This window comes from Colletotrichum higginsianum, chromosome 8 (genome assembly GCF_001672515.1).
Source record: "Colletotrichum higginsianum IMI 349063 chromosome 8, whole genome shotgun sequence".
Taxonomy (NCBI): Eukaryota; Fungi; Ascomycota; class Sordariomycetes; order Glomerellales; family Glomerellaceae; genus Colletotrichum; species Colletotrichum higginsianum.
In genome coordinates this window covers 1,216,738-1,236,114 of record NC_030960.1, presented here as the reverse complement: position 1 = coordinate 1,236,114, position 19,377 = coordinate 1,216,738, and the positions used below count along the sequence as shown (strand labels likewise).

Sequence of the window (19,377 nt, the reverse complement as noted above, 5' to 3'; positions counted from 1 at the left end):
CGAGTAACAAGACTCGGACACCGATTGACGGACGAAGGCTATTTCTTCTTCCGGCGACTACTTGCGGGCTTCCTCTTGGACGGCGACGGGTTGGCAGACTTCTTGCCCCGCGAAACCTCACGTGCCGACTCGCGGGTAACGGCCTCTTCGACGGCAACGGCCTCCTTGCGGCCACGCCTCGTCATTGGCGGCTGTGGCGGTGGCGGTAGCGGCGGCGGCTGAGCGATCTGAGCACCGCTGCCCGTGTCGTCGCTGGTGCTCTCTTCGCTACTCTCCTCGCTGCTGTCCTCCTCGGGTGGCGGACCACGTGAAGTCCGGGAACCTCGCCCGACCGGGGGTGCGACTGAAGTTCGCTGTCCATCAGTAGAGCCCGAGACGTTCCGCCGCGAAGCAGCAACCCGAGGACCCTCGACTTGGAACTGGAAGGGATCCACGTTTGACTGCGATTTGGACATGGACGACGTGGACGAAGCAGGCGACATGTTTGGAGCAGGACCCCATCCTTCTTCGGATGGCAGAGGTCCTCTTCGAGAGTTGGCAGAATCGGAAGGATGGCGCTGAGCGGCACCACCTTGTACGTACGCATAATTGAACGGTGACGAGCCCCTCTCGCCCACGATGCGAGGCGTGGGTCGCTGGGAGGCCGAAGTTGCTGAGCGGGGCCGAGCGCGAGAGGCGTTGGGAGGTGGAAAGTAGCCCATGGGCGGCATGGCATCTCGCGTCTGCACCTCGGCGAACGTGCCGGGAGAGGGATGACGCGGCAAGTCGTCCTCGGCGGCCATCGGCGGCTCCCGTCTGCGAGTCGGCGGCTCGAACTGGGATAGCGGGATGGCGAAACGCTGCTCCCTTTCCCGGCGCTGTCTGCGCTCCTGTTTACGTGCTTCCTTTTCCAAGCGCTTCCTCCGCCGGTCGAGGGCTGCCATTTCATCTTTGCTCAGGTTCACCTCAAGCTTGCCTCGTTCTTGTGCGCGCCGGACGCGGGCAAGAGCTCTTTGGGCCAGTACGTCGTCCCGCTCCCGCGGCGACAGTTGTTCCCAGTCCACGTCGTCTTCCTCTTCGTCAGACGAGTCCTCGTCAGTATCATCTTCGCTATCGTCCTCGTCCTCGTCCTCGTCGTCATCCGAGTGTTGATAGTTGTGCCCTCTCCGCAACGCGGCGACCCTGTCACCCAAGTCCGTACCTGTAAAGCGGAGCGGGTCGCTGGCGAACCGCTGGCCGCGCGAAACCAAACCAACGCCTTGTGTATCCGAATCATCCACCTCCGTCTCCAACTCCTCTACAACCCTCCTTCCATCCTCCCAGGATGGCTGTTGCGCAGCTCCCTCATTCCTCCGCCCGCGCCTTGATGGTCTTCCCCATTGGGGCGCAAATTTGGGAGCTCGCGGCCGACCATCTAGACCGCCTCCCCGGAAAAAGCCTCATCGATGGGCTTGTCCATAAAAGCAGCGTGGCCAAGGATGACCACGCCGGAAGCACCCACGAGCCACAGCAGCGTCGCAAAAGGCGAAGCGTACAGGCCGAGGGGCACGGAGATGACGAGGAGACCGGTCCAGAGCTGGGAGGTGGTAGCTTTGAAGGAGCCGATCTCGAGGTCACGACCGTCGAGTTTGCCAATGAGGAACATGCCTGCAATGACGAAGATGATATCGAACAGCAGGACCCAGTTGGTCAACAGGGCGTAGATGCTGAGCATCAAGAAGACAACACTGTAGTTGCTGGAGAAGTAGGAAAGGTTGTAGTTCCATCGCGACTGGACCTCTCCAAAGTTGGCGGGCTTGGATAGGCGCTTCATGTCGAAGAACTCGGAAACAGGTCGCAGGTTGGCGAAGCGGCCGCTCAAACCACCGGAGCGCATGCTGTTAAAGCGGTCCTGGAGGCCGAGGCGGGACGTCAAGGCGTCGATGGGGATCTGGATACGAGCCATGGTGTTGGTGGACGGGAAGTTGGGGTGCGATTATTACACGATAGTAGGGGGGTGTCGGTGAAAGAGATAGGTAGATGTCGGCAAGCGTCAAGGAACAATGCGTTGGCTTGAGTCGCGCAGGGGAGGGAGGGAGGTCTATTTAATAAGATCCAAGTTAGCGTCGAGGGCGAGTAGGGAGGGTCAATAGGTAAGAAGAGAAAGAAAGAAGGAGGGAAAAAATTGATGGGTTTGAAACATTTTTGGCATGTTCAGGCCATGTGTCTTTTCAGCTCCATTCCGCGTAGAATTAGCTTTTTTTGGACGCGCGGAACACAACACGTACGTACCTCGAGGCGCAGACTAAGGTAATGGATGAGTATGCGGATGCCTGGAGGCGAGTGCAAAAAACAGAATCGGCCGGATTCGGATTGCAAATGGTGATGGATGGAGTTGGGCTGTGCTAAGTCTGACAGACCGAAGCCGATAGAGTGTGTTGCAGTCGTGGCCGTCGAGGTTCAGTGTTGGCGATGGATAGAGACCGAGCTTTCTCTCTGTCTTTTCTTTTTTTCTTTTTTTCTCCTCCTCCCAGCAAGCTGTTCCCTCTTTCGTTTGTTTTTATTTTGTTTTTATTTCGGCAAGTCTGGCTGGATCCGTAATCTCGTCAGTCGAGCTCAGGGGTGCGCCGATGATTGGCACTAAAAACCGCACGAGTTCCCACTCGTTTGGTTGGCTTGTGAGGGAACAGGGAAAGGGGGCCCCCTGTCCGCCAGTCCGGGTTCCCGGCTTGGAGGGAAGAGGGAGGGGTAACGATGAGAGCAGACGGAGTTGACGGGTGTAGTCACTACCTAGGTAGGCCGGAACGGAATTTACAGGGCTGAAAGTATCGAGGCGGAGAGGGAGGGCAAAATGCCAGACGGGAGATGCAGAGATGGAAGGGATGGGTGGGTGAAAGGAAAGAGGTACCTGGCACGCCTGTATAGGTAGGTACCTAGGTAGGTACCAGGTGGGTAAAGAACAGCTGCCCAAGATGATGGTGGCTGCCTTTGTAGATAGGCAGGTAAGTAGGCACCTAGGTAGGACGCGAAGATGAATGGCATTGGAAGGAACGAGGGATAAAATAATGGGGAGGCGTGACGGGGAAGAAGGGGAAAAGAGTGAAGGGGCAATGGCGAAAGAGAAGGCGACAACAGGAAGGAGCCACAGCAAAAGAGAAGGGGGGAAAGCAACGGCGAAGCCATATTCACGATAATCACATACCTTGCCCGTCCACCTGGGACTGTTCTTGGGTCCCTTTCCTCCCTTGAGGAGAAGTGGGAAAATGCTACTGGCTGAGGCAGTGCATCTCCTTCTGTTCCCCCTTCCAAGTGTTGGGGAAAGAAGAAGAAGAGGAGGAGGAGAAGGAGGATGAGGAAGATGGCAGGCAGCAGCGCCAGATGAGGGACATGCGCAACCCAAGGTTAATGAAGGAGAGCGAAAGCGAAAGAGGGAGAGAGAGAAAGAGAGAGAGAGAGCGTGTGTGAGCCCAGACCGCCCCTTCTTGCACACCCAGAAGCTTCAGACTTTTTCTTTCCCCCTTCTTCTTTGGTGGTGGTCGTATATCTGACCTTTGGGCTGCAACTAACGCTACACCGTACCCGATGCTGATGGACCTTGGGTTTGATACGACACTATTACGCCTACTGCGTTCCTTGGTGCCCGCTCTCCCCCCCTCCGCGCAACCTCTGACGCATCCGGAGGGGAGCAAGAACACAGCGAGACGGGAGCGGCCATCTCTCAACCCGAAGCTTCATGCAGCACGAGGTTCTGGCAAGTAAGAGCCGGCCAAGTCACACTCGGAGGCTGTCGACTGCGGATACAAGCTCGAGGCACGCAGATGGACCCTCTTTGGTGCTTCTAGGTGACGGAACCCCGAGGCGGTGGGAGGAAAGCATCGGTGTCCGCCATTCAAGAGTAAGACAGACGCAAAAAAAAAAATAAAAAAAAATTTGACACCAGATTCAGACCAATGGCCGTCTGGCGGGACCTAGCTTCAAAATGGCCACCAGCCACCAAAGCCCAGAGCTGATAGAGCTCTTTGAGCCTGAAGTCAAAGTCGGCGTCCGGAGCTGACGGATGGACCAGACGGCCCAACTCCAGCTCGTGTGGGTAACCCCCGATTCGCTTGCCGGCAGCGTGACGGAACAGGGCGGGACAGAGACGGATTGCAATGCCCAAACGCACGAGATGTCGTCTTCTTCTCGTTTCATAATCATCGGTGGCAATCGCAGGCCACACTCATCTGTATACACATTTCCCCTCCTCCTCCTCATCCTCCAACAGACGTGAGATGGAACGGGTGAGCTGCGAGCCTGCAACTGGACACCGACATCCAAAACAGCTCCACCCCCTCGCTCCACAGGTCGATCATCACGAAATCTCGCGCCCCGCACCCCGTGCCCGCCCACTCGGTCAGTGGCGGCGAGGTCCCCCTGACTCACGATTGCCGGCGACCGTGGTGAAGCCGTGAACACACCTCGGTGACCCGCGCCAGCGCCAACGTCAACGTCGAGATGCAGTCTCGGGCTGTTGCACGACAACTCGATACTTTACGGACGCTCTGTATGGAATCCGTCCCAATCGGCTTGTGTTAAACGACGACAAATTCGATCGATATCAAGGGCATCTTCTCGTTTCCCCTCGGGACCCTTTCTAACCGAGCCAGATTGTCATGCTAGAACTCGATGGGCATCTCCAACACATCGACATGCTCGCTCGCTCTCTCAAACGATACTAGGCGCATTCGTCTCGCCTCGTCTCAAACTGCCGATGGAACAGACGCAGCGGCCGTCTATCAGGATTGACGAATATTGACGCACACGGCCCCCTCCGGTCTCAATCTCTTAATCTCTCTTTCTCTTTCTCTTCTTCGCGTCGTCGACTTCGGACAATTAGTGACGGGGCACCTTATTTAATTAGATACCGTTTCTATTCTCATCTATCCCAGCACAGCACGTACCCTCCTATTCCCTCCCCTCCCTTCTCCTCTCTGCCCTACCTTATCCAATACCACATTGGCACACCTCGCCTTTCTTTGCATTTGCATATGCATTTGCCTTCAATGTCTCTGTTCTTTTCGCATGCATAGCACCTACGGAACAACCAGCCGTAGCGGGACAGAGGTCCATGCCGTGAATGCTGCTGCTGCTGCGTACTCTGCCACTGCTCCATCACATCTCATCCCTCACACTCCTTCGCGCCAAGAAAGTGACTTTGGTTCCCACTGCAGATGCTCTGCTGGGAAGCACACACACACACACACACACACCTGACACTCACCCCCCCTACCACACCACCCCCCGGGATTAAGAGAGCTCACCTCACTCCCCCCTCCTGCTCGACGCCGAACTGGGCTCGCCGCCGTTTCCTGGGATTGGACAAACAGCGTGAACCCCCCGCCGTGCTCGCTGCTGTTGCTGCAACTGCGGCGTATGTAAATACGTACCATGTCCTTTTGTGGAAGTTGCTTCGCTGCTGTTGCTGTTGTCCCCTAATCAAAGCAGATACATCCATGCTTTAGGTATTTTGGATAGTGACAGTTCCAACGCGAGCTCCCCACTGTACCTGAACCTGGGCAAGCCAGCAGGGACCTTGCTCATCATGCTTACTATACCCTACCTGCCGACCTGGTCGCGTCCCTCGGAGCTGGGCCGATTGCTGCTTCTAGCTTCTGTTGGGTGCTTGCTGCTTTGCCCTCTTTCTCTCTTTTCGGACAGCAAAGCTGGTTGCTCCGTTGGTTGGGTCGCTCAGCTTCGCACTCGCTGCAAGCTGGTTCTGCTACCGCTGGCCCCTGGTCTGGGGTAGGCGTGAGTACTCGGTAGGTATGGTATGGTATGATATGGTAGGCAGGTATCATGGGCATGTATGTAGGATCAGGAGGAGTAGGAGTAGGACTAACAGTCGCAGGGAGTGGGCGAGTGAGTGTGGGAGGGGAGAGAAAAGCAATAACAATAGTCTTCTGGTGCCAGACCGGACGAGGGAACCATCCAACAAACAACCGAGAGTCTCTCAAGGGCCTTTCCGCGTTTTCGCAAACTCACTTTCGCATCCTTCCCGACGGGTATTGGAGGGGCCATTATGGATTTATGAAATGATCCCGACGTCCACTTCTTCCCTCCTTCAACCATCCCATCCCGCCTCGTCCTCGCTCGTCTTGACCTGCTGTCTCTATCTTCTCATGACGACTCGGTCATCATAATCATCATCATCAGCACCCTGTTTTGGTTCTGATTTCGCTCGACATCGATAACCGACTACGCCGATCACGACGACGACGACGACGAAGACGACAACACACCCTCTGGCTGTCGCAGACCCTACGCACATATCGCCGCGCATTTGCGCCTCGTCCATGCCTTCAATCAAACTGGAAGGTATGTCTGGGTTTCTCTCTCGTCCAAATCGATTGATTGTTTTGAATTGTTTGCCCGCCAAAGGCCGTCTCCCCGATTTCCCCCCTCCCCCTCCCCCAAAGCACCCGACGTCAGATCCCATACTTGGTGGCAGCGGCACAAAACAGAGGAGCTCGGCAATACAAGGGCGGCGGCGACGGAAAGGACAGAATCGCAATTGCAACGAACACTGGGGAGAACAGAGACAGACAGTCGCTGACAGGAACCTGCCGCAAACAAAAGGAGAAATCCCAGCATCGTCCACCATGGCCCCTCCAACGGCCGCCAAGCGACCACACGCCGCCGTGAGCAAAGGTGGCGCGAACCTCCCCAAAATTGACCCATGGTAAGTTTCGATCGACAGCGAGGTTTTCCCCCCTTCTGAGTTCGGGGTTCTCTCAATTTCGTCTGTTCCTTTTCCCATCTTCCGGATGGGCCGTCCAGACAATTGATTAGCTCCGTCTGCGCGGCCATCATGGATGGACCACCCAGCATCTGTTCGGCGCAAAGCTCCCTGTGCTGACGCTCCGCTTCTCTTTGGTCGCAAAGGGCCGATACACCGTACGCCAACTTTGACTGCTCCAAATATGATTACGTGCCGACCGACGATGGCGGATTCTGGCAATTGCAGCAGCAACATACGCCCTCGGAACAACTGCCAAACGTAGTACCCCTCATCGCCACGAGCAAATCACCAATACAGAAACAACAGGACGTCGAATGGACGTGCCTCTCGGCGGCATGTCCTTCGAAGCCGTTCAAGCGCAAAGTCGATCTTGACCGGCATTACCTACAAGCCCACACCGACAGCCAGGCGCAGCCGTCACCCGCCCTTTCTCTCAAAGACATCACCCCCGCAACGAGCATCAGCAATCCGAGCCCCAAGATCACCACCAAGAAGAACCCCCAAGGCAACGGCAAGACCAAGGGCGCCGCCGCCGCCGCCGGCGCAGGGAACAGAAATAACAGCGTTGGCGGCACGGGCAAGGAGAAGGATGGTGCCTTTCTCTGCGACTACCCGGCGTGCGGCCGCAAGAACGAGCCTTTTAGCCGTAAGGACCGTTTGCGCGTCCACTTCACCGACGTCCACAAAGAGGACGTGGACAAGAAGACGAGCGACATGCCAGAGTCGTGGTTGATGGAGCGCAAAATCTACAACAAGTGGTGGCGCTGCTCCAAGTGCCTCGACCGAGTCGATTTTCGCGAGAGCGGGTGGGAGTGTCCCAAGGATGGCTTCAAGATTGAAGATAGGCGGCGCGACTTCCGGCAGAAGCAACCAGACTTTGAATGGTCGACGCGCGCAAAAAACGAGAGAGAGAGCAAGAGAGAGGATGTAATGGAGGAGGATTGAAGCCGTGATGCATTCCGAATTATCGCATTGCATCGCATCACGTCGCATCGCTACGCCAAGGAGGTTGGGACTGTTGGATCATCCAAAACAAGAAAAGAAAACCCGGAGTTATATCGCATAAAAGTTGTCTTGCAAGGGACGACGGAGCGGCGTTTGGCCTTTCCAAGGTCTGCAATTTTTTTTTTTTATCTCTTTCTTTTTCATTCTAGGTTTCTCTTCATTTTGGGGTCTGTTGAATGGGATTAACTCAAGATTGGGATACGGCATAAGGAGGGAGACACTTGGGAGTCTTTTTTTTTTCTTCTTCCTCCTTTCCCTTTCTTTCTTCTATTCTGTTTTTCTTCTTCTGGTTATTATTTTGGCCTCTTTACGAATGCCCATGGATGATGTGGTGGCCTTGTGTTGTTTGTCAATGGGCCTCTAGCATTTCGTTCTTCATTTCAACGTTTTTGCCGTCTGACGGGGACGGCTTTTTGGACGAATTCCATTTCTGGGGGTTTCCCTTTCTCCTGTTTCTCATGCCCCTCTTACAAAACCCCCCATTCTGAGAATGAAGACCCGATTGTGACTTGTTGCTGGCTTCCTCGTTGACACTGGAGAACCAAAAACCAAAGTGCCTTTTTCTAAGACCGTTGAGGGTCTAACAGTGGGCTTGGCAGGACAATTCCTCGAGTTCTCAAGACACACCCACTCACTCCCAACGCTGGAGAGCAAAGCTCCAATTCCCGCCGAGCTTACTGGCCCTTCGGACAGATGATCTGCCGTTCGTCTCTTCTCTTTTGTACCCTCATACACACTCCATCATTACTTGCACACCATTCTACACCATAGAAAGCACAAAGAGCGTTCATCCATCTCTTGGGAAGCCAGTGCTGTAGCAAAGTTTTTCCTCCAGTACACGAGGTCCGAGTCAGCAAATCAGCGACATGATTGATGCCAGGATGAGGTATGCGCCCCGAAACTTTCTCTCTCTCTCTCTCTCTCTCTCTCTCTCTCTCTCTCTCTCTCTCTCTCTCTCTCAGAGCAATACCGCGCCGCCCAGCATCTCGACAGCGTGTCCCGCAAAGGGAGGTCGGATTCAAAATGCCCGCATCGCACGCATCGCTCGCACACATCACATACATGTCATGCCCCTGGTCCACCAAGCGCGGCGAGGACAGCAACCCGGAAGGGGTGGTCTGATTTGCACCAAGTACGGTGTAGACGGGCGGCGGTAGCCCCCTTCATCCCCGTCACCCCCCCCCTCCCCCCCGAGAACGATAGTGGTGGTGGTGCTCAGCTCAGCCTCCAATCTGGGAGTCTCCATCTTGCTGCAGATGCTCGCGACGTCGTGATTGGGGAACCTGCAGCTCCAACCAAGTAGTCCAATGCGGCCATGCGGTCTTTTCCTCTCCTTGGGCCCTAGGGGCATGCCATACCACACTTCCCCTCCCCTCCCCTTCCCCCTTGGGCCCTTACCCGTGAGAACTCCCTCGGGCCCATACGACCCTCCATCTTTTGCTCTGCGTAGTCGTGTGCATCATGGCCGGGTTTGGAGGGCAGATCCTATGCGCCGTGCCCGTCGCTCCAATCGGTTTCAACCACCTTCGTTTCCAGAGACGGCCTCGCATGAGACGGCCTCCGCTGACACCTGGGTCTAACTCGATGGCGACGGAAATATGGAGAGCGCACCAGCTGGGGAGTCGTTGGCAAGCAAGCGAGCTCGATCAGGACTGAGGCCAGATTGGTGAGAATGGAAGACGCCGGGGTTTCTGCTGGTCTCTGTCGGTGGGGTTGACGTGCGCTTGGCATGCGGGCTCAGGACGACACGTCGACATCATCACACGACAAGTCGGTGGACTTCTTCTTTTATTAGTCTTACTTCTTGGTCCGACTCCCACATCAACGTTAGAGAGACATCGTCATGTCGTCGAGGGACCCAGGGCGGTGATGTAAAGGCAATCGTGCAGACGGGCCAAACCCGATCCCTCGGTCCAACACCTTGTTGAGCCTCGACGGTCCCGGGATCCCGAGCCCACGGTACAGCATATCCCATCCCATCCCATCCCATCCCATCCCAGCTCATTCAACCGACATCAAACGGCCGAGGAGATACTCTAGGACACTCGACGAGCTGTTGTTCGCGAGAAATCAGTTGCGATGGCGTCTTTTGTTGGTCACGAAACCCTTGATACGAAACACAAAACAACCTGTCTTCGGGGCTCCAGCTGGGCGTTTTCCTTTCTCTTTATTTGGAGAACAGGCCTCAAGCACATTGTTTTCTTTTGTCCCGTAGAACAAGCCACCTTTGATCTCGACTCAGGACTTCCCTGGATGTCGTATCTAACATCGTGACGAACTTGCTCCTTTGTTGGGCCGACGGCTCTCTGGAGGATGATAAGGACTCGGGCACCGCGCCACATCGCATCGCCCATTGAAGCACCTAAAGCTCTCTTGTGTGGCCAACCCTCAATTACGAATCAACTTGTCAACGTAAAAAACCTCACGCACTACTGACTCGGCGAGAGATATATATAGAAATCCCGGTGTTGTCGTTGGCCTGCATGGTCGCCGCAACGGAGGCCTCGTTCGCCGAACCTGTGCCATGTGTATCAAGAAGGTGACATGGCATCAATGCCCGCAGACCGGCGAGGGGAGGTCCCTCCGGGGCTACTCGCCCAGCGATACCATGGTCAAGCTCGGCGACGCCTGGATGCTGTCCAGGGTCTACCACACCACGTACACAATCATCCTCGACGAGACCCTGCGGCCCGGGATGCAGTACCACGCCCACGAGTCCAACGTCCACTGCGCCCATCCCTACCATGGTCCCTGCGAAGGTAGATCCGGTCTGGTCTACCAGCTGGCCGAGGGTCAGTGTCCGGCCTGCCTCGGTGACCAGGGGCTGCCGCGGAGGATCATTGCCCGCCAGGAGATGATGGACGACGTGATGCGCATGGTGACCGGCGAGCCCCTCAGGCCCTCGCCCGAAGTGCTCGGATACGTCGCGCAGCTCGCCATCCTGGCCAAGCACATGGTCGCCCGCAAGATCCCCAACGTGATCATCGGGGCCGCCATGATCGACCAGGTCGTCGCGGAGGTGCGCGCCGAGCTCTTTTGCCGCCAGTCCGACAACCACTGGACGCGGGGCTACGGCGTCTCGAGCTGCAAATGCTTCGTCGAGGAACGGGGCTTCTGCGCCAACCTCGGCCGCTACCTCCGGCAGAACGAGGCCGTGAGGATCATCACCGCCCACGAGGACATCGTGATCCCGTACATCAACATGCCGGACGCTGATGACGACAGCGACGACTGGGAGCTGACACAAGCGCGCGAGCGGATCATCGAGTGGTTCCGCGATCGGAGGACCGCCCGGCTCGACAGGGTCGCCATATGTCGCTTCGAGACCGGGCCCCGGGAGGACCAGCGGTATCAAGACTGCATCCAGCGGCTCGATGCCGCCGTCATCAAGTACGTCAACCTCATCCGCTCCGAGGAGCCGCCTCCGCCACCCGCGCCCGACGACCGCGCCGCGGAACGCAACCTCCGCGCGCGCGCCGTGTTCCTCCGGAAGCCCCTCGAGTGGATCGCCTACGACACGGGCCTCGCCGACATCCTGGTCAAGGAGATCTCCGACATCGTCATCCACTGGTACCTCCGCGTCGGCACGCCCGCGAGCCAGCCCGTCGACAACGCCGCGTGGTCGGCACCGCTCGAGCTCCGGCGGGACATGGACGGCATGCGCAAGGAGATGCAGGCGACCGTGGAGCACCTCGAGGCTCACATCTCCCCAAACACCCGCGCGGGCTGGCGCCTCTTCGTCCGCAGCTTCCAGAGGACGCCCCTGCGCGAGGAGGACGAGGTCGCCACCTTCCGCCGCGCGCGCGCCGAGCTCACGGCCGCCGCCGAGGCCCGCCTCTCGCTCGCCCAGGTCGCCGCCGACGAGAACATCATCACCCTTGCCGCCTCCCGCGCCATCCGCCCAGACGACGCCGACGGCCGCTCCTGCCCGCTCTGCGGCGAGCCCTTTGACGACGACGACGTCCGCCCCGTCGTAGTCTGCGCCCGTAGCCACCTCGTGTGCCGCTCGTGCACCATCATCCTCGTCGTCACCGCCGACGCGGCCCTCCTCGAGCCCGACCCCCAGAGGCGCTCCCGGTGTCCCATGTGCAGGGCTTCGCTGCTCAAGTTCTACAGGGCCAACGCCAACCCGGCCGACGAGCTGCGGTCGCCCCCGAGACCGGAGGCGCCTCCCGTGGAATGGGTCTGATTCCGAGAAGGGGGGAGCCGCGCGTCTAGGAGTCGAGAACAAAGTAGGTACAAGTCGGGAGCAGCACGCCGGTGCCGCGAGGGATGAGAGGGGGGGAGGGGGGGCGGTCGGTTTGGGAGATGTCGGGGGGAACAGTAGAAAAAAGATATTATGAGTTGAACCCCGCGGAGGGAGAGAGAGATATATACCCAAGCAAACGGAGTTGGGGGATTTCTTTGTTTTTTCTTATTATTTTTAAACTGCTTTTTCGAAGGAACATTCTGTTTTTGCATAGCGTCATCAAGCAGCACCTTGGGTTGTTTTCCATACCAATTTGACTGTCCGTCCAGCCAATGCGAACGATTGAATCGCTCCTATTTTACACTCCTGGGCCGTGTATTCTCTTGAGTCCTCTTCGGCAATGGTGCAAGCCGGCGGCAGGTGTGCAAATCATCACTCTTGATCTGCTCATTCGTCACCGCTGCATCACGTCATCTCAAGCCACACAACCGCCGGCGTTCATCAGAAGATAGAATCAACGTTAAAAGACTTTATCATACAGTTTTGGGGCCCAAGCGACATGCTCGGGATATCCCTGAATCACAAACGGCGAGTCTAACTTCGCGTGTGCAGATAAGAAACATAAGCACCACCCGATGCTTCCCTCGAGCAACAACCGTCCGCCTGCCTAAAGAGCTCATCCATCCAGAGAGCAAAGAAGATACGATTACAGGGTGCCCTTTGGTTTTCTCAACGCCATCGTCCGCGTTCGTGGAATTTTGGTGCCGCCGGTGCGTCTGCCGGACCGACGACCTGGTACTTCAAGCCGCCATAAGTAATAGTCCGTGGATAATAATGAGCGGCCCTATGCTGCCACCTCTCATGAGGCACATAGGTCCAAATATGTGCTGGCGCTCTCATCTAGAATCCGAAGCCGGTAGGCTGGGGCGCGAAGCCATTCGTTTGACCGTAAGGTGCCTGAGGTGCGCCACCCATGCCGCCTGGGCCGGCAGTGATCATGAGGCGGTTGCCGCCAAGAATGGGAGTGTTGGTCTCGTCCTTCTCCTGCTCCTTCTCCTTGTTCTTGCGCGCCTCGTTGTCGGCCTTGAGAGCTGCCAGGTCTTTGGTCTGCTGGCACAACATGTTGATCATATACGGCATAGCAAAGTCGGTGAGGCCGTTGCGCCAGGAGATCTCGAGGACAAGGTCGGGGCGAATGAGATCGTAGCAAGCATAGAGCATGCCCACGTAGCACTCGCGGCTGCCAATGTCGACGAACTGTACTCTGTTAGTATCAGACAAGGGGGGGGTGAAGCATTGCAAAAAACTTACGTAGCGGACCAAGTCTTCCACAACATCCGTCTTGCCAGAGATGGCAGCAGTCTCAATGGCATCCTTAAAGAGCTTGTCCTGCTTGGAGAGAGCGATCGACTTCTCCCACCGCTTGTTCTTGCGGTAGATGCTGGCTGCAATCTGGCGGAAGAAGATCAGGTCGTGCTTCTCCAGACGAGCGGCCAGCTCGACGGGATCGTAGTTGTCGTAGTTCTCCACAGAGTCACGGAGCGTCTTGTAGTCCTCCTCCTCGATCAAAAGATCGTTGATGGCGTTGTTGACCGTGCGCTTGTTCTGGGACTGGACGTTGACGAGGAAAGGCTTGATGAGCGGGAGGTTGTCACTCTTCTCAAACATCTTGACCACACGGTTAACGTCGATGCGAGCAGTGAGCGCCTGGAGCAGGTCCGTAAGCAGCGAGGGGTGCTGCTCGAGGTAGAAGTTGATGGCGCGGTAGTAGATCTCCAAGTTGGCAACCTTGACGACAATCTCCTTGAACTGTTGGTGCTCCCACGAGTTCTCGGGGCGCTCAATGACCGCCAGGGCGGCGTTGTCAAACTCATCGTAGTGGTAGTAGCAGAACACCAACTCGGGCCAGAGGTTCGCCTCCTCGCAGGCACGGATAATCTTGGGGAGGTTCATTCTGCTCCAGAAGAGCTTCAGGTGCTCCATGAGACGCTCCGGGTGGTACTTGGACAGAGCAATACCGAGTTCGGTGAACATGCCCATGTGGGCACGCTCAAGACCAAGACCCTGCTCCAAGAGGCCGATGAGCTCATCGAAGTAACCGTTGCGCTCGTATTGCTTGACAAGGGTCTGCAGTTGCTCGGCATCTACGATAAGGTTAAGACCGCAGATCTGGGCGAGGCGGAACTCCTTCTTCTCGACGCAAGCCTCGTGGACCTGCTTCCAGACCTTAATGTTGTTGGCCTTGCGAGCACACTCGACGGCGGCCTGGTACTCCCCGAGGTGGACGAGGGTCGTAGCCAGCTTGGCCCAGTTGGAGATGCTGGTGTAGAAGATCTTGGAAGCCTGGTAGAGACCCTCCTCGTAGGCCTTGTCACCCGACTCCTCGACGTTGGCGACGTTGGTGCCTCGGAGGAAGTCCTCCAGCTCGCCGAGCTCGTCCATGCGGGCATAGCAGAAGGCAAGAGCAGTGTCGATGGCGGGCTCACGCAGCGTCTTTCTAGCCATGCGCAGGTACTTGACAAGGTCCTCGTCCTTGCCGGCGCGGACAGCCGTCTCGATAACCTCCTCGTAGTTCTTGGGGTCCTCGGCCTTGATGTACGACTCGATCGAGTCGCTGACACGGAGGCCGTCAAGCTGGGCTTTTGCGACCTTGCTCCAGACCTCCGGCAGGTCGACCTCCTCAGCGAAAGCCTGGGCGCGGTCGATACTCACAACGTTCTCAACGAGGACGTTGACAGCGGAGGTCTTGTCGCCAGTCTTCTTATAGATCTCGAAGGCCTCCTCGTGAAGACCGACTTCGATACAAGCGGACGCAATGTCGGGAGCGCTGAAGTTGTCCAAGCGGTGGATGTAGTCCATAACCTTACCCTTGTCTGCCTTGGCAGCGGTGAAGAGAAGCAGGTTCTGGAGGTTGGCGTTGTCGCTGAACGGCGAAGGCTCCAGGACGATCTTCTCGAGCAACTCAATGAGCTCGAGAGGGAGATCGGAGGCAAGGAAGGCGGCGACAGCCTCGGAGACCTTGGCAGGGTCGGTGGACTCGGGAACGGCGGTGGCAGTCACCTGGTCGATCACGGAACGGCGGTGGATGTTGTTTTCGCTCAGGACAAAGGTCCACAGCTCGCGGTCAGCCCGCTCAAGCAGGTAACGGGCCTGGTTGCGGTACATGCCGTTCTCGTTCGTGATGTTGACGAGCTCAAGGTCGTTCTGGCCCTTGGAGTAGGCGATGAAGGCCAGGTTGGGATCGCGCTTCTCGCAGTATTTACCAACAGTGAGGGTGTCATACTGGTCATTCTCCTTGAGGAACTTCTCAGGGTTGTTGTTCGAGTCGATGTAGATCTTAGCGAGAGCGTTGAAGACGGCCTGCTGCTGGTTTCCGGCGGCAAGGGTGGCCTCGAGGAAGGGCAGGAGAAGCTTGAGGCGGTTGCGGGTCTCGACCTCGGAGACGAGCTCATCAATGGGGATCGATGCGGGGTTGACAGTCGACAACAGGTTCTTGATGATGTTCTCGTCGCAGTCGACATCCAGAAGACCGCCAATGACGGAGGGCGTCCGGCTGGGGTTGACGCGCTGGACGTAAGTCTCGATGGACTGGAACTGCTGCTGTTGGTAGAGGTAGAGAACCAAGTCGTGGACAAAGTTGAACCGGTCGCAGACGATGATGAGGGGCAACTGCTCCTGGAGTCTAGCCTCCTTCAAGAAGTTCTTCACCTTCTCGGCATTGTAGAAGTTGCTGTCCCTGCAGATGCGCTCGACCTCATTGAACTGACCCATCTTGGTGGCAGCCTCGATGTACTTGAAGTGAACATCGGGGTCCTCCGAGAGGTTGACGATGCTGCCGAGGTAGTAGAACAGACCCTCGGAAGTCTTGTACTTCTCGAAAAGGTCAATTAGGCGAACGGGACCAAGCAGATCGGAGTACTTGGTGGCGACCTGGACGACAGCCTGGAGGTTCTGGCGGATGTTGTGCTTAATCATGGCGTCCAAGCAGTCCAGGGACTGCTCGACGGACAGCTTGCCGAAGAAGCCGGTCAACCAGTCGAGGTTGAAGTTGGGGGTGGAAGCAATGTTCACCACAACACGCTTGACAGCCGCGGGGTCCTCGTAGAGCTCCAAGGCCTTCTGCGCCAAGCCAGCCTGTTCACACAGGGTCGCGATGCGAGTCTTGTCGAAGTGGGAGAACATGTCGTTTCCAAGAATAGCATCAGCGACCTGGGGAGCGTTCATCAAGTTCATCTCCAGGAGACGAGTCTGAAGGTGGCCCTGGTCGGGTCTGTTGTCCTTGAGGGCGTCCAAAAGGAAGGCAGTTGCCTGCTGGATCATGCCCTGGGACTGGAAAATGTCAACGACCCTCTCGATGTCGACCAACGAACCACCCTCGTTGTTAGCCAAGGCTGTGGCAAACTCAGCGCCCTTTTCCGGGTTGACACGGACAATGTGCTGGAGAAGCTGGACGTAGTCAGGCTGGTAGCCAGCCTGGGAGGCGTAAGGCAGGATCTTGTCGAACTGGCCGGTCTCGGCAAAGCCAGCAACGACCTTGTGGGGGACGTTGGCCTTGACGTACATGGCGAGAGCCATGTTCAAATCGTGGGGCCGTACCAGGTCACCGAGCCTCTCTGAAGGGGTAAGCTTGTTTTCCTTCTGCCACTTCTCGAGCAGGTTGAGACGGTTCTGGGCGAGAACCGGCTGGGCGAGTTCGATAGACTCGTGCTCGTTAAGGGCGCCCTTGTCGAGAAGAAGGCCAAAGTATTGCAAGACGAAGGACATCTGGCCAGGCTGCTGGGGAAGGGACTTGAACTTCTCAATGGTCTCGGGGGTTCGGAGGAACTGGCGGGGGGAGTTGGCAGCGATCTTGGCGGCCTCCATGAACTGGCCGCTGTTGAAGAGCTGCTCGAACTGACGCGCATAGAGATTATCAGCACCGGGGAGGCCAGCTCGTGATGCCATCTTGATAGCCATGTCGGTGTTGGCGGGGTTCTGGAGGAGGTAAGGGATGACATTGCTGTCGTCGATCGAAACGAAGAGCACTTGACCCTTGCGGTTGATGCCGACAATGCCACGGGACTCCGTGTCGGGGCAGGTCGTGAAGATGGTGTCGCTGGAAATGCGGTTCATGAAGATGCAGGCGGCAGTCTCGAGGTCGTAGACATGGATGAAGCCGTATTTGGTGACCATGAAGATGACGCCGTACTTCTGCGAGACCTGCATGGCGACAGGGAAATCGCTAACGGCTTCGGGGGGGAAGAAAATGTCGACAGCCTTCTTCGGGAAGACAGGGTTCGATTCAGCGTGGTCGACCTCGACAATGTGCAGCTTCGCGCCGGTGGCGGTCCTCACGGCGAAGGTGAAGAGCTTCGTGTCGGCGGGGGCACCCTCGAGGCGCAGAGTGCCGAAGGCGGCGGCGTGGCCCTCAATGGCTTGGCTGATGCCGCGGTCCTTGGAGTACAGCTGCATGGAGCCGACGACGCGGCCTTGCTGTTGAGAGATGCCCACAACGACCATCCACTTGCCTTCGGCATTTGTGCGGTAGTTGATGATTTGGCAGCCCTGCTCGTTGGTTACAGTTTAGCACACGAGGAAGCCATGACGTGCGAAGGGGCCGGGCGGGGCGCTGTACGTACGTTAAGGTTGGCATTGCGCTTGAACACCTCGACAGGCTGGGCCTGGCTGGGGTCGTAAACATCCCAGTGGTAGACGGCGGTATCTGTCACCAAACCCAGAGAGGTCTCGCTGATCCACTTCCAGTACTGGACGTCCTCGTTCATGGTGGTGGACTTGAGCTTGGCCTTCTTCTCGAGGTCGAAGATCTGGAGTGTTCTCGATTGCGCCTTGAGAGCGATGACCTGACGAGTCCAGTGCATGATGGCACTGTCGGCCTTGATGGGGCGTCGTGTCACATTGTTGCCGTTCTTCAGGTCGACAATGACGACTTCGGGCTGGGCAGCTTCGTTCTTCTTTTCCCGGATGCAAACGTAGGAGTCTGACTCGAGTGTCTATCGAAGGGGTAAGGCGGAGAACGAGTTAGCCACGATGAGGAGATTGAGGAGAACAGCAAGGCAAGGGCGAAGAGATTGGCTCACGCAGGAGTTGAAGCCGATTGAGGAGTCCTCGACGCCGGCAGTCTGGAGCTGGATCAGCTCCTGGAACTTGATGGGTAGTGGCGCCATGACTGGCGGTATCTGTGACGAGAAGCTTCCAGAGACGAAGTTGCGCTCCTCAGCTACGTGGTGTCAGCTCCCAGAACGGGATCAGGCGGTCGGTTGATGGGGAGTGTCGCGGGATTTCGTTGGTGTCGTGTCGTCAAGGTAGGAAAGGAGAGATGGAGCTGGGGATAGCTTCCTTGCGACCCGAATGAATGCGCAAAAGGCAATTAATACAGGGAAACAAAGGGCAGTAATGGCGGAGGAAAGCGTAAATACGGGGCAGTGATGCACCTCGCAGTGATGACAATCTGGAGGGCAAACGGTGATGATGTTTGTTTGGGGGGTCGGGTGGGAGGAATGGGAAAGATGGGTACGGGGGTGAGGTGGTGGACGGAGTACGAGTAGGGGATACGTAGTGCGAAGTGAGGTGGGAAAGGTTGGAGATTATTTTGGGTGTCCAAGGTACCTGAGGTGAGGTACCTGCCTACTGTGCCTACCTACCTAGGTACCTTCAGGCTTGTGCTGCTGCCCAGGTTGTGCCAGGTTTGTTGCGCAGTGGGAGTGGGAGTCTGGGACCCGGTGCGCGAAGCCTGTGAGGACAGAAGGGACACTGACTCTGAACTGTCCAATTGGCCGCTTCTTGCCTCTGTTGTTCATTGCCAGTGTGCCACTGTCTTCAGCGCAGAGGTATCCGTGGCCCGTGCACGTTCACTCTGCGCCGGAGAGCAAAATGTCCTGTCACGTGGCAATCATGCTGAGCTGGCCCGTTTGCAACCCGCCCGCTCCTGCCTCCGGCAGCATGTTTGGCCGGATGCGGGTGACGTAATCCGCGTCTCTTCCGGCCCCGGTTTCGCCTCGCGGCACGGACCAAGCACGGGCGCGGCAGTCCGGATTGCCTGTTTGTCCCGAAGCTTGACTGCTGATTCACGTTCGTGAGGCTGTCTCAGGGCTTGGTTTTGGTCAATACCCGACATTCCATTGGTTAAGGTAGGTAGAACAAGTTGCACGCCAGTATTGTTTCACCAACCAAAGCTGCAGACGTCACAAAACGACACTGGATTTTGTTTCGATTGCTTGTTCCATTTTTGCCTGGTCCTTGATATCCGGGTTGACATAGCTGTGGTTCATCAACACGCCGATTGCTCAAGCCATATATGCTGCATACGCAGTATACACTGCCTTCATCAGGCTTGCTATCAAATATGAGCCACAAACATTCCACTCGGGTATCCGTTCTTATCCACCAATCCATTCCAATGCTGCCAATCTTCCAATTTGGTCTCTTCAGACTCCAAGTTCGAGTAGAA

The 19,377-nt window shown here is 57.0% G+C and overlaps 4 protein-coding genes across 4 annotated transcripts; 2 read left to right on the top strand and 2 right to left on the bottom strand.

The window, feature by feature from the left end:
* Positions 1–38: 38 nt before the first annotated feature.
* Positions 39–1,924, bottom strand: CH63R_11338 (Prenylated Rab acceptor 1; the record flags this gene model as incomplete). Its single annotated transcript, XM_018306312.1, has 2 exons — positions 39–1,341; positions 1,515–1,924. 2 exons carry the CDS (start codon positions 1,922–1,924, stop codon positions 39–41), a joined length of 1,713 nt encoding a protein of 570 aa, XP_018153153.1.
* Positions 1,925–6,290: 4,366 nt separating this feature from the next.
* CH63R_11337 (C2H2 finger domain-containing protein) lies at positions 6,291–7,681 on the top strand (the record flags this gene model as incomplete). The annotated part of the gene is made up of 3 exons (XM_018306311.1): positions 6,291–6,312; positions 6,574–6,676; positions 6,880–7,681. 3 exons carry the CDS (start codon positions 6,291–6,293, stop codon positions 7,679–7,681), a joined length of 927 nt encoding a protein of 308 aa, XP_018153152.1.
* A 2,668-nt stretch (positions 7,682–10,349) lies between these two features.
* On the top strand, positions 10,350–11,930 carry CH63R_11336 (uncharacterized protein; the record flags this gene model as incomplete). The annotated part of the gene is made up of 1 exon (XM_018306310.1): positions 10,350–11,930. One exon carries the CDS (start codon positions 10,350–10,352, stop codon positions 11,928–11,930), a length of 1,581 nt encoding a protein of 526 aa, XP_018153151.1.
* Positions 11,931–12,830: 900 nt separating this feature from the next.
* CH63R_11335 (Clathrin heavy chain) lies at positions 12,831–18,094 on the bottom strand (the record flags this gene model as incomplete). Its single annotated transcript, XM_018306309.1, has 4 exons — positions 12,831–13,187; positions 13,242–17,474; positions 17,549–17,920; positions 18,008–18,094. The coding sequence occupies 4 exons, from the start codon at positions 18,092–18,094 to the stop codon at positions 12,831–12,833; spliced, it is 5,049 nt and encodes a 1,682-aa protein (XP_018153150.1).
* Between the last annotated feature and the right edge of the window lie 1,283 nt (positions 18,095–19,377).